At 46.2% G+C, this 14662-nt stretch overlaps 1 protein-coding gene across 1 annotated transcript in view; it reads right to left on the bottom strand.

The window, feature by feature from the left end:
- Positions 1-14662, bottom strand: part of Sdk1 (sidekick cell adhesion molecule 1) — an 893409-nt gene that overhangs the window by 227441 nt on the left and 651306 nt on the right. The window contains exons 6-9 of the mRNA XM_058582451.1: positions 12229-12340; positions 10941-11131; positions 4997-5080; positions 1420-1614 (exon numbers count right to left, since the gene is read on the bottom strand). Coding sequence (XP_058438434.1) covers positions 1420-1614; positions 4997-5080; positions 10941-11131; positions 12229-12340 — 582 coding nt within the window. The remainder of the gene's footprint in view (positions 1-1419; positions 1615-4996; positions 5081-10940; positions 11132-12228; positions 12341-14662) is intronic.

The raw sequence follows: 14662 nt of genomic DNA, 5'->3' as shown, positions 1-14662 counted from the left end.
TATAAAAATGCCAAGTGCAGGGACCAGCAAGGGCAGTTTTGGTGAATGCTAAAGAGAAAAGAGGCCTAACTCAGTATAATCCTCATGGGAACCAGTTTAGAGGAGCACTTTCATTTCAGTTTCAACTGAATTTCCAGTCTGACCCTCCTGAGAATCCTGCAGACAGGGCTGCTTTGTCCCTTGGGGATATGTACGGAAACTGAGGCTGAAGGACATTAGGCAAGCACCAGGGTGGGCTCACCTCTAGTCCCCAGGTCTCCTGCTGCAGTGGGGTTTGGCCAACTACTCACTGTGAACCATGTCCAGCCAGCTCTCTGTTTTTGCAAACAAAGTTTTATTGGGTCAGCCATTCCCACTCGCTCCACACTATCTGGTGGCTTCCACGCTGGTCAATCCAGCAGAGCTGACTAGTGGAAACCACGTCCCTCAAAGCCTCAAGTATTTACTATCAGGCCATTTATAGAAAAGAACCTGTTTGATCCCTGCCCCAGAACTCCTGGCCACAGTTTCAATGTAGGCTCTAAATAATTCTACTTGATCAAAACTCAGTTTCTGGTTTAGGTATCCAATATTATTTCTACTGCTTGAAGCTACACTCGTTTCATATGCTCCAAAATGAAGGGCAAATTGGACCCCTGGGCAAAGGTCAAGGAAATGACCCCCTATTTACCAAAATACACATATGGTTCTTTAGAAATTTTGCCTCTTTACAGGCCCTGCCTGGTGACCGCCAACAGCCACGCACACACTGGCATCGACTGGCTTTCTCAATGGCTCTCACACCCGGAGACATCAGCACTTTGCTTCCCAAAAGGGCAACAGAAAAGGTATAATTCCATAATCACTAAATTCTACTTCATTTTAGAAGAACAATATTACGACTGTGGGAGATTAAAAAGAAAACCCACAGATACAATGAAAACCTTTACCTTTATTTTATTTTTCAAAGACAGAGTGCCAAGGTATTTCTGTTAATGGGATAATAAAAGAAACTCACAAAAGAACTATAATTGTTCAATAAAACTAAAATAGAGAATGAACATAAAAATAGAAAAAAGATCAAAATAAAAAGATTAGCAGTGAGCTATTCACTCCACAGTCTTTCTGATTCTGTCCAGAAAAATGGGGGATGTTTTCTAGAGAGGAGGGTTCAGTGCTAGGAAGACAGAGGCTCACAAGGACAGGGTCAGGGAGGGCACCAGCAGTGTCCTTGCTGCTTATGGGCTTTAGGAGACTTTCCCAGGACCCATTAGTGGTTTAGGTGCCCCTGAGGTATGGTGGCCATGGCCAAAGGCCTGGTACACCCAGTCCAGGGGCCACTATTCTGTGTGTGTCTGGTATGCCTGGCTGAGGGTCCTTCCAGGTGGGAGGCTCTGGCCTGAGACCCCTGTCTCGGCTTTGCTGGTGAGCAGTACTTACTGGTCACATCAAGGTAGGTATGAGTCTGGATCTCCCCTCCTTCATTACTGGCAAAGCACTGGAAGATTCCAGAGTCCTCCGGACATAGCTTCTGGATGCGCAGGCCTCCGCTGGAGAGTACCATGTACCGAGGGTTCTGGAGCTTGCTGATGGAGACAGCATCCTTATACCACTGGAGGGTGGGAAGAGGGACCCCTGGGCAGGAGTGAAGGGAAACAGGCACTTAAGAATATTAAACTCCAGGAATTCCTCACCAGGACTACAGCAAGACTGTCTGGAAGGCTGTATAGCATTCGCATGCATTTTCTCTTCTACCAGTCCTCTGAACCACCTGCAAGGAGGGATTTTCTTGACCTGAAGAAACCCACACCAAGAACCTCTGAGAAGAGCAGAGGGAGCTCGGGATGCCTGGCTGAGGGTCCTTCCAGGCTGTCCCTGAACTTTCTCGGGTGTGTACTCTTATTTGGAGAAAGATCCACTGTGGTGGACTCGAGGTTCTCAGTTGGGATGGAGATGAAGGGCTCTGGTTCTGCCCCTATACAAAGGCACAGATATAAGGTCATGACCTACGCCTGCTGCACATGGGTCACATTCTGTTCTGGGCAGAACACTTTGTTTCTGTTCCCTCTCATGTGGGTAAGGAAATAATAGCTGTAACCTCAAAAAGTGTGAAGATTAGACACATTTATATATGAAACTCTCGGCTGACCACAGTGAGTGCTTGATGGGGAACATCAGTTCTCATTAGCACTACCAGCAACGACATGAGTGACAGCCACTTTTCACATACCCTCTATTCAAGAGGTTGATTCCACAAACCTGAACAGAACCCCACTGTACTGGAGGAGCAATCAGGAAACAAGCATGTGAGATGCATTTGGTTAAAGGTCATGGAAACATAAGAGGTGTTTAGTTGTGGATGTGGGAAAAGTTGCTTCCTTCCTTAAGACTGATGGGAGAACAGGCAGGGCTCTGGGGGTGTAGGTTGGCTCCATCCTTGTACCCCAAGAAATGAGTGAGCTGAGAACATGGCAAAGAGTTAGGCTCAAGAGGGGAGCCTGAGGCTTGGCACACAGTGCTGCTCCTCCTTCCTCATGGCTGTGGTACACAGAGGAAAACAGGGCCTTTTTATATGCAGCTAGGCTTCTAGGTTTCCAGGCTGGGATGTGGAGGAAGAGCTGGGATGGAGACGAGCCAAGGAGGCTAAATTCCACGTGCTCCAGCTGCAGCCTGCTCTATCTGAAGGAAGGGAGATTGGGCTTGGGAGGGGTGTATGCTGACAGCACAGGACAAGCTCACAAGGAACAGACCCCGGGCTGCAGATGGAAGGGACTGTTAGCCTAAGGCATGAGGACTCCATAGCTTGTCCTTTATGTGGCTGTGGTCAGCAGGATGACCCAGATGCTGAGTGAATGCTGCCAGGCTATATGTGGTGTCCCCGAGTGGGGAATGTTAGGCCCTTCTGGGAGTTTCTCTGGGCCTAGGAAACCAGCAACAGAGGACACTGTTTCCTTGGAACCTCTCTAAGTCTTTTTGAAGTCGAGAAGGGAGGACTGGGAGGCTTGGGAAGCACCACACAGGATGGACCAAGCCACAGATAGCCAAGTCCAGAGATACATGGGGAAGGGAGGGAACACTCAGACCTCTTTCAAGATCTCAGGTGGCCTCTCCTCAGTTTCCCTAAATGTAAAAGGGATAGAAATAAAACCCATCTTGCCATGGTCTGGTGGAAGGTGCACCCAAGCTCCTGTTGGAGATGCTGCATGGAGGGGTGTGGGACATGCAAAGTGAAGAAAGTTAATATTACAGACACTTCAAGGTCATGACTTCTCAGAGCCTGTTCTTTGCCCTAATTATGCTTCTTGTCATCTTTTATTAAATCACCAAAATTAAAAATCCATTTCAAGGGAGAAGCATAACCAATTCATGTGAAATCTCATACTGGCTACTACATGTGTGGCTCTCATGAAGAACCTCCCTTCTCAAGCTGTTAGAGTCTCATTATCAAAAGAAACCAGCAAGTTCTACAATGGTGAGCAGTGCTGAGACCTGTTTGGTATGCATTTAAAAGTCTATGCTTAATGAGCAGTTTATCCTGTAGAAATCACGCAAAAAAGGAACATTTTCTTTTCAAAGGGAGAGTTTAAGATTGTCACTTATTGAAAAGTAATTGTTAGTATGTGGGGAACAAGGATATTTCTATTTTGGGGCAATTTAACATGATAAACTGAAGTTGTATCCCCTGCTGCAGCGTGTGCTCTCGTCTCTGAGATGTAAGCACTCTAAATATTTTATAGCTTCGCCTTCACAGAGTTGTCCTCAAGAAGCTGGCGTTTGTAGAACAATGCAGCCACAGTGAGGAAAATATTTCCATTTAAAATTCATATTGCTCTTCTCTCGCCCTTTCTCCCCTCCCCTGCGCCTGTGTTAGTAGAGCCAGAACCCAGAGAAGAGAAAGAGAGACCTGTTCAGCAGCCATTGAGAGCTAGCCAGGAGCAGCTGCCCCACACAGCACAGGACCGGCTGCTCTCTGATGAAAAGCCACACGGTACTCATCTTCAGAAATGCAGAAGGACATGCACCCAGTTGCACAAACAGGTGAATGGAAGCCCAGAAGCCAGGTGTCCTGGTGGGAGCATGTGCTTCTGTAGCTGAAGGAAGGGGGTTGAAGCATTTCCAGTACCATGCGACCTCAGTATTTAATGAGCAACTCCTATATGCCAGGTCTGAGCAATGGTTTTAATAAGCAGCACCTTGTTTTATCTTTGTGGCTTTGAATACATTTCTTGACCTTGGTTTCTAAGGCTCTGGTTTCATATGTGTACAGTGTGACAATGATAAATATCTCTCTCATGGAACTATTTAGAAAGTTTGCAAGATTGGCAGAAAATCTAACTCTCTGAGCTCTTAGAGGGCAGAGGAAAATACCCCCCTCAAGGGGCCAGGTCTCAACAGGGAACGATCTGGCAGGTGCCAGAATACAAACACAGGTTTTGTTAATGAAGTTGCCTCTTCAGCCTGCCTCCCCAGTTTGCCTGGCGTGGTGGGCAGCAGCAACCAAGGCATGGGGAAGAGGGAGAAGTTACCTGTTGAGTAATAAAAGAAGGATGATCCAAATCTGGGGAAGCAGAAAAATGGGGAAATTTCCAGTGAAAAAAATTTTAAATGATTTCCCTTCATCCTGGATGGATGTGGTCGCCAGCCCCAATCCCAACCGCTGGTAGATGAGGGTAGTTTCTTGTGTGTGCTGTGAGTCTTGGAAACCAAACATTTGAGGGGAGTCCACGGGGCATGCTTTGCCTCCCCTCTGATTGGGAGGGAGGGGTGAGGTCTTCCTCCTCATTCTCTGGGAGTAAATATTAGTGTGCCCATTTTACAGATGAGGAAGCAAAAGCCCCAGCAAGGTCAAGGACTTCCTCAAGGTCACAGGCCTGGTTACTAAATTCTCCTGCACTCAGCAGTCTGTTCCCAGCTTGGCCCTCACTGTCTCCCTGGAGGGACGCAAACCCTGGCCTGGACATAGGCCTCATCATTCCTCCACACCACGGCTCTTTGTCCAGACGCCACCCACACTCACCCATGGCTTGACATGCGATGACCACAGTTTCTTCCACTTCAGCTAGAATCCGACTTTCAGGCTCGGCAGTAAAATACGGTGGCTCTTTAAACAAGAAGAAAAAAAATCAATAGCCCCTAAGTAAAAGAAGGATATGTCAAGGAGCACAACAGCCTCAAATAGTTTGAGCTCTGTTTAAAAACTATTTCTAAAAACTTTGTCATTAGTCACCATCGCACACACAAATCCAGGATTCAGTAAGCAGCAGCCAGAGGCAATTTATATTCTAAGGTTTCAGAAAGCAGATTACTACTCAGCGCGATGGCTACTTTTCAGTTTATGGGCTTGAATCATGGAATATCTTAATTCACATTTTAGAAGGACCATCCCAAGAGGTTCGTAAAGGTTTATATTTACAGCACAGTATTTTATAGGCTAGTTTGCTTCAGTATCTCAACTAAACACCAACTCATGAAGCATGTCAAATAAAGTGTCATCGCAAGGCACCAGCCTGTCCCAGGGAGCACTGTGGCCTATTAACATGTTTATTAAAGTCTTAGCAGTTCTTTTGCTCCAAAATATAGATTTAATACATCAATGGAATGCAAAATAATAACAGAGAGAGAGGAAAAAAAACAACGGAGGGGACTTTCACATCTCCGGCAGCAAAGGGAACCCTCCACCACTGCGTCCCTAGACTCCGCACTCGCCTGGGCAACAGAAATAGTGGTTGTATTAAACAATGTATTTCCTCAGAGAGTAAAATGAAATATTTTTCTCAGTTTATTCAGCAGAAATTCAACAGAAGCTTGGCCAAGTTTGGGAGTATTCAGATGGTAGTGATTTCATTATCCTGATAACAAAAGGCGGGTGCATTCACTTTCTGCGTGATAATTAATATCTGGGGACTGTCTCCAGAGTGGCTTGTTCTCATCGTAACTGCGTGGAATGTGGATAATGTAGGTTGGCATGCCTCCTATATTGACTGTATCTTTAAAACAGGGTAGGACATAAAAGAGGAAACAGAAATAAAAATGTAGTATTTCAAAGAAATGATTAAGGAGAAAAAGCTGGAGGTTTCTGAATGGAGGCAAAGTTGGGTATCAATTCTGCAATTACCTGGACCACTCAAGTGGAAACAATCTACTTGAATTACCCACTCTGGCTTCAGAGATGGCTGCAAATTCACTAGCTGGAATCAAATCATCTGCTTAGTTTTTGTTTGTAGTGACCAGGCCTAGAGAAGCTGCAGATTTAATACCTTCCTTCTCCAAGCACAATATCACAAACAGGATATAAACACTGATGCAATCAACCTATTTTATCTAGCTCTCCCCAGTTTTGCTTGTGTTTGTGTGTGTGGTGTATGTATATGTGTGTGTGTTTGAGAGAGAGAGTGCATATACACACGCAAGTTTAGTTTCATGCCCCATCACCACAAGTATAGGTTCATGCATCCACGCCACACTGAGACATAGGAAGCTTCTCTTCTGTAACCATGCCCTTCCCAAGCCCCCATCTCTACTCCTGGCAGCAACTGATCTGTTCTCTGTCATTTCAAGAATGTTATATAGATGGTCATACAGCTTGTCACCTTTGGAACTCGCTTTTCTCACCCCACAGCTCCCTTGAGATTCCTCCCAAATGATCTGTGCTTGATAATGCAAATCTGCACCTATAAACAGCCAGCACCTTCAGGACCACAGCACCTTTCCCCAGGTGCTGACTATGTAACAAGGACTCAGACTCTTCACTTCTGCCTGCAAGTGTCCCCTAGGTGGCTAAAAGCAGGACTAAAGATGTGGCATCTCTGCCTCCATTGTGCATATGTCTCCTTTCTCTGAACCACCTTGGATTCCAGGAGTGACAGATCTGATGGAGAAACATCTTGTGATGAGGTGAAGCTACTCCGCAGAAGCAGCCACTTTCTTGTCCTGGACAAGGCCCCACCTGACCAAGCCTGAGAGCATGATGGACAGACCACACCTGCTTTGGCAGCTCTGAAAAACCTCCAGCTGTGCAAACCCTGATGCTTGCCTTCATTCCCTTCCTATAAAACCTCAAAATCATTGTCAGTCCCTGAAGACAGAGCCAAGGACGAGGGACTCCTTGACTCCCTGCTACACAGATTTAAGTTCCTTTCCTGCCTTTTGCCACTACCTTTTCTGTTTGTTTTTTGGGGTAAGTGGCTGGGCCTGCTTATTTGATCTCCAGAGACAGGCCTCTGGTGACAATTTTACCCCTAATTTCTCCCAAGAGCCAGGGAGGCTGGAGCTGGAGACGAGGAGTCCACAGAGTAACCCAGGGGCCGAGGCCAGGCTGAGACCATCCCTTCCCAGGTGCCCTCACTCCACCCCAGTCAGTCACCAGGTGAGTGGGCATGGTGCATAGGGCCACCAACAGGTGGGAGCTCCCTGCCCCCTGTACTCCTGAGCACCTTGCCAGGGCCCAGTCTGGAAGGGCAATCTGCTGGTGCCAGGCAGCTGCAGCATTTCACATCCCACCCCCAGAGAGATGGCATGGTACAGCACAGCAGAGCAAGTTGGTTCCTTGCTCCTGGAAGCCTTCAGGTGGTGGAGCCAGCAGAGCGGGCAAACCTTGGGCCACACAGGCCCCGTAGTCCCTGATGCTTCTGCTCTTCATCGTGTTATTACTTCCCCATTGTCTGCAGGCCACAACCTCTAACAACTGGCTCTTCACACTGCCTGGTCTCATCAGGTGCCTGGAAGGATTTTCTCCCCATCACTAGCTACTTGTTCACTCGCAGTCTGCTAGGAGAAGAAAAAGCAGGGGGATTCCAGGCCTATCAGCCATGGAGGCTGTGAGTTGAAGCGTGGAGATCAGCTATGGGCTAGCCCTCCAGGGCACAGAGCATTGCAAGCACTTAATCTTCAAAGGGCAAGAGAGTGAGCATGTGTCTTCACAAATCGGCAATACTCTTTCTAGAACAGGTGTGTTGCCAGCTCACACTGGACTTTTAAAAATTGATCACAAATGCAGCCAATAAAACTGGGGATTGAAACGGACATTTCTATCTCTTTTGAAGCAACGAGAAGACATCAAGAAAAGATTCTCATGCCCAGTGTTAAATCAAAGGTCATGGACCAGCTGTTCTTGGATATCTGCTAAGGCTGCCAGCCCACAATCTCGGACCTGGAGGTGGAGATTCCCCCCAGGCAGCCCCCACCAAGGGCCTCTATCAAATCCCCCACTCTTCAGAATGCCAGGGTGATAGAGTGCAGTTCTGGTCTGATTGAGGCAGCCACAGTAGAGGTGGTCATGGGCACCAAGGATTCCTCATCTTTTTCTGATCTTGGTGCTAGATAGTGGCTTCTGAATACAATTCAGGGTTTGTCCCAAGCAGGGATTTTCACAAGGCCTGAAGACATTCCCCATACTATTTTCCCTCCAGAGGCCACCTCAGTGAGCAGCAGGTAGGTCCCAGAGTGTGGCCACAGCAGTTGTCATTATCTACACTCAGGAGCCTTCATCCACTGCAGTGGGCAGAATGGTTCCCATGGACATCCACACCCAAATCCCTGGGCCTCTGAGTATGACTTGAAGATGGGCTCAAGGTTACCAATCTAAAGTCAGTGAACAGGAAGACTCTTGGCTTAGCTAAGTGGGCCTGGTCTAACCACGTGAGCCATCAAGAGTGGAGAACTTTCTCCACCCAGAAACAGGAGAGGCAGAAGGGAGGGTAGAGATTCTAAGTGGGATGGGGGAAAGGCAGGGAGGTGGCACTTTTACACTGGGACATGAACATGTAAGAGGGGCTCCGCTTCAGCTCTAGAAGCCTGTGGAATAAAGCTGCAGAATGACTTCTCAAGTGTGATCTTGGTATCAGCCGAGAGATGCTACAAGTAATGAAATTTTAAGGTATTTGAAATTTCTGAATGATTTGTGTTCACACCCTGAGGGCGCAGGGTGGGGGTTAGGAGAAAAGGGCCTGCTGAGAGATAGCAGCACAGCTGAGCCCCAGTGTGGCAGAGGGGACAGACCACCAGGACATAGAGCCTACTGATTGTAGCGAGTGGGTGCCAGGCATCTTCCAGCAGCACCAGGCTGTCTGATCAGAGCTCAGGGCTCCTGTTTAAACCACAGAAATTGAGCAATACGGCAGGGAAGCTGACAGGTGGAGTAAACAGTGCAACCAGGCTGTCTGGTCTCATCAGTGTGAAATAAAAGTAATTGGGAGCCAATTTGTTTCTGCTTTCTTTCATCTGCATGTTTACATCAATAGCTCTTCCCTCAGTTCCACGGTGACAGCCGTGGGAGATTGGACATGTATTTTGAGGACCTTCCAAGGTGGCTGGATGTGGGGCAATAATCCCACCAAGTCCTCAGAACTGCAGAGATACTCTTCAGGGCTCTTCCAGTGTGAACCAACCACAAAAATCCCCCATCACAGTGAGTCCTTATGAATAAAAGAGGATGTAAATCAGCATTGTGAAGAAGTGAAGTGTGCTCATGTGCCTTTAAAAGTCAGAGCACAGAGAGACGTTAACTGTAGAACACAAAAGCATTCTGCTTTGGAGTTCCGATATAAATGCAAGACCTAAGTTCCTATGATAGATTTAAATATTTTAAAAAGGAATTATGATTGAAACAAACATTCTAGTTTACAGGGAGATAAATTTCCTCTCTTGTTTAAATTACCTTAAAATGTTTTAACACAATATAGTCCTGTCTACAAGAGATTTACACATCACAAATTTTAATTTTGGTTCAATCTATAATGCGCTGTGTTCATATAGCTGTAGATCAACCTTGATGAAAGTCTTTGCAGAGAACGAGACGTGATATTTACATTACAGCCCTGGCACCGCAAGGAATGGAGATAGGCAGCAGCGGAGCAGCTTGGATCCCCAGTGGAACAGGCAGCGATCTGGGACCCAAGCCTGCTTCTTGGGTAGGCACCATCCTGACACTTCTTTCAGGGGGGCTAACAGGTTTACCCTGCAATGTGTTTAGCAGAGCCAAACTGGGGGCACAAAGCCCTACATTTTGTGCAGTACTCTTGACATCCTCTTGCTAATTTCAGAGGGAGCTACAAGCTTTTGGGTTTCCTTGGTTTGCAATCGCAAGCTGCAAGATGTATTATTGGAGGAGCTACTGATATCCAAAGGCTTCCTTCCTATCCTGCCTCTCCAGTTCTCAATTCCTCTTACTCACAGGAGGGAGAGATGGAGCAGAGATGCTCCTGTGTGGAGCTGACCTCTCAGATGCTCTGATCAGCAGTGGCTACCACCAGGAAGGATGGGTACCAGGACAGTAATCACAGCCACTTAAGCAAATGAAGGACTGACTGGAGCTGGAAAAGTCGAAGAAATGAAGGCACTTGCCTCACAATTTAATGTAATCTTTTCACAATCTGACAATAAATCTAAGATTTTCTCAGCCTGTACAAAACACTTTCTAACCACAGTTAACTTCCAGCATTTAGAGCTAAGCAACTCAGAGGCACTTAATCTGACCTCTCATTCTCCTTGGTTCTAGGTTGACACCCCATTTTTATGACGCATCTGTACTCCTACCTTCTAGTGAAACCAAAGATAGCATCCAATAGTGAGTCAAAAACTTAACAACAGTAATAGAATGACTTTTGAACATCATCATAATAGCCCAAAAGAGGTACGGAGAAGCATGGGGCAGAAAGGCCAGACAAGGCACGTGATTTCCAGGACGAGGACCTCGCCCTTCAATCCCAAGCTTTATGATCTGAAGTGCTCAGAAGGACATTTCCTGGAAGTATCAGGCACATCCACACTTTTGGTTTAATAGATTCATCGTCTTGGAAAAGAAGAACAGGATGAATTTGAAAGATAACACAACCTCACATGCATTGTATGATTCAAAAATAAAGTCAGTGAAATACAGGGTTGCCATTTCATGTACAGGGAAGTGTCAGTGTGGAGTGTTATCTCAGGACGCTGATGGTGCCACTTATTGGTTTGAGCCTTACCTATGATGGAAAGGAAGGCTTTTGCCCTGGCTGGCTCGAAAGCACTCCCCTGCAGCGTCGCCTCACAGACATAGAGCCCCGTGTCCGCGGAGGTGGGGTTGCTGATGGTGAGACGCCTCCCGAAGCTGTGGAGCCCGCTGGTGAGTCTCACTCCGTTTCTCTTCCAGTGCACGCTCAGCTCTTCCACAGGCCTGCGAGAGCAAGGGCATCGGCGACAATGATTGTGAATCATGTAGATGGCAATAATAATAATTTCAGGCATTCAGCACGAGCCCGACAAAGCTAATTCTACCAGGAACCATGGCGGGTTGAACAATGGACATTTAAAAATCAATCCAGATACAGCTCTACTCCCTTACGGCACACATCAATGATACATTCTGCTCAAGGGCTATTGAGCAAGGATAGCTAATTGCAGCAGCAATGGACCATAAGTGCTAATGATCCCATTTGCGCAGGAAAAGAATGTTTAAAATAAATACTACTAGGGGACACTACAGCTACATGGGAGGTGTGACCACCCGAACTTGATTTTGGAGTGACCACGAACTAGGCAGAGAACGCTTATGACTACAGTAGGGGAGAGAAATGAACTCTTCTTTGATGCCTAGGGGCCCTGCTCTTTTTTTCTCCAGCTAGCATGGTAGAAGCAGGCTCCACCATTACCCATAGCTAAAATGAAAAGCAGCCCTTATTGCAGGAAGTTTGGGGAACATTAGGGCCTGCCTCTGCTGAAAGTAGGGGGCATATGTCCCTCTTCCCATCATGGTCTCGTCTCAGGGAGTATTTATTAGTATAGGCTCAATATCCCATATCTGAAATGCTGAAGACCAGAAATGCTTTTGTATTTCATGTTTTTTTCTTTTATTTTGGAATAGTTGCACATATATAATGATATATCTTGGGGATGGAAACCAAGCCTAAAACATGAAATTAATTGATTTTTTTCTACAGCCAGAGGGGATTACATACAATATTTTAAGGACACCTGCGTTTTTTTTAAATATTTTTTTTAGTTGTAGATGGACACAATACCTATATTTTATTTATTTATTTTTATGTAGTGCTGAGGATCAAACCCAGTGCCTCACACGTGCTAGTGAAGTGCTCTACCACTAAGCTACAACCTCAGCCACAGCACCTGTGTTTTGACTGTGATCCACCAAATAAAGTCAGGGGTGGAATTTCCCACTTAGGGTACCATGTCAATACTCAAAAAGTTTTAGATTTTGGATTTTTGGATGAGGAATACTTAAACTGTGTGTCTGTATCCAGAGCACACCCGTACCTGGCATTGGCTATGCACTCCAGGGTCGTCTCACTGGATCCTGCCACCACACTCCTGTTGCCTGGGGCAACCACAATAACAGGGGCCACAGCTTCAGGTGTGCCAATATCTCCTGTGTCAGAGAAAGAGATACCATCCATGGAACTTCTCTCTGAATGGAAGAGGGGATGACTAGAACAGCAGATGAAGGGTCCTGTCAGATACACCGAGAGGAAATCCAGAACTCCATAACCTACCTGTCAGACCACAGGCGCCCCGTCTACACACATCCAGCCTTGGAAGCCCAGCAGCAACTAGGAGACACGCACCGGAGAGCTCATGCTGTGCTCCGTGCATAGGGCTGCGATGAGGCTTTTAACTACTCAGCATTTTGCAAAATGCTTTCTGGCTGTATTTTATTTTTTTCATTGATTTAAGACTTTGTCCATTGAGTCACCTATATACCCACTATTTTCAAATTCAGTCAATTGCACAAATACGCCATGTGTCAGGCACTCCGCTAGGCACAGAGGTCAACAGAAAGCGGCCGAATGTGACTCCCTGAGCAAACACATTCAATTAACAGTGTTCAGTTCCTTCACCGCAGTTTCAATCCTTTTTTTCTTTTCTGCAAAGTAAATATCCTGAATCCATCTCAGTTTTGTGAGTATCAAACTATAAATAATTTAGCTCATACTCTGGTGACAAGGGAGAGAAAACTAGGATGCATTTCTGCCACTTTTCTCTAAAACACATTTAGCATCAAAATTAAACTACCCACAGCACACTTTACTACTGTTTATTTAGGGAAAATGAAGACCAAACAACATTTATAGAATAGGAATTTCAATAAAGGGTGGAGATGTAAGAGACTGGAAATAAAAACAAATTTAAATGACTGCAAATGCAAAATGCCTCTTGTAGCACTTCATGCTGAAGAGCTCGCCATCCGGGCAGCGAAGAACTCTGGCCAAGGAAAGGTTGTGGCCTCCAAGCTGGTGGGCACTCAGCCATCCACAGGGACAACAAGGAAGAGGGAAGGCCTCCTTCCCATAACTCAGTGTCTGGCATTCACTATCTAAGCAGGATGTGATTTTTCTATTAAATGTGCGTATGAATTTAAAAAAAGGAGGAGGAGAAAGAGGAGGGGGGAGGGTTAGGGGGAGGGGTAAGCAGAGGGAGAGGGAGGGGAGGAGGTGAAAAGCTTGTGCCAGCAGTCAGCAAATTAATTTTCTTAAACCTTCACATTGATTACATGATGGGAGACCCATTCTTAGGGATTTTAAGGCTTTCCCAAACTCTGGGCCTCTGAAGCTCCCCACGGCAATGGCTCCTCTGGGAACCCACCTGGTAACATTCTCCCTTTAGAAATTTCACAGGTTGTGGGGCTGGGTGCAGATTTCTGAGGGAATGCTGGAGTACAGACACATTCACTAAGGCCAGAGTATAAACTGTTAAGGAACAACCCTCTGGTCACTTGTGAAAGTCACAGATGAGGAGGAACGACCCGAGGAGCTAATATTTGCAAATAGTTATGAGAAGTGAAGGGCAGTGGCAGAGGAAGCTGAAAGGTCACTGAGAGAGGTGCTGACTTGGCATTAATCACCGTGCAGCCACGGTGGCAGACAGGAAGCCCACACTTAGCACTCGTCACTGCCTAGAGAAGATGGTCCCCTGGCTCCTGGCTCCTGACCCCTGGCTCCTCTCCTGCACAGGCCAAAGAGACTAAGTGTTGGACAGGAATGCCCCAAGTCTGAGCTCACAACCCTCTGGGACAGGCACAATAGAGGCTTTGCTCCAGCCAGCCACAGAGAGAAGGATGAAGCAGTCCTTAGTTCGGGTTCCTACAGAACTGTAACTTTAATTCATATAATTTAAAGCACACACAAATATACTGCTGCAGCACACCTGCCAGACAGAGGCACAGGGTGAGCTGAGTGGCTTCTCCATTCAGAGTGAGTAGATGTCAGTCTGCCTCTAAGCCAGCCCTTGGACCCCAACTCCTGGCTTCCTTCTAAGGATGCATGCACCACAAAGGATACTGGTGGGAGAAACAGAAGGTGCAAGAGATGCTGAAGCAAAGGTAATAGGGCCTAAAAGAGTAACTGCAAGGTGCCCACAAGGTCACAGTGAGGTGAAGTGGCTCCATGGGCATGACCACAGCAAGATCAAAGCAAGAGTCCCCTGATGCAAAGCTGTGCATTTTTTATGGCAATTGTGTCAAAACATTGCAGAAAATTTTTACATAGGTGATGAATCCAGACATCCTGATTAGCAAGAATAGTGCTCATTACAGTATATGATTCTAGTATATGTTCTTCTTTTTAAAAGTTGTTTTAAAATTTCGATCAATCCCCAAAACCAAAAAGTAAATTTTAAACTAAGAATAAATTTTAAAGTCATATGTACACATGGATTAAAAAGAACAGTAACAATACTTAAAATAAAATGGAAT

The sequence above is a fragment of the Marmota monax genome, unplaced genomic scaffold (genome assembly GCF_021218885.2).
Source record: "Marmota monax isolate L192 unplaced genomic scaffold, Marmota_monax_Labrador192_F-V1.1 WCK01_AAM20220418_F8-fsc00148, whole genome shotgun sequence".
Classification (NCBI taxonomy): Eukaryota; Metazoa; Chordata; class Mammalia; order Rodentia; family Sciuridae; genus Marmota; species Marmota monax.
Note: the sequence above shows the minus strand (reverse complement) of the source record. Positions and strands in the feature narration are given on the sequence as shown.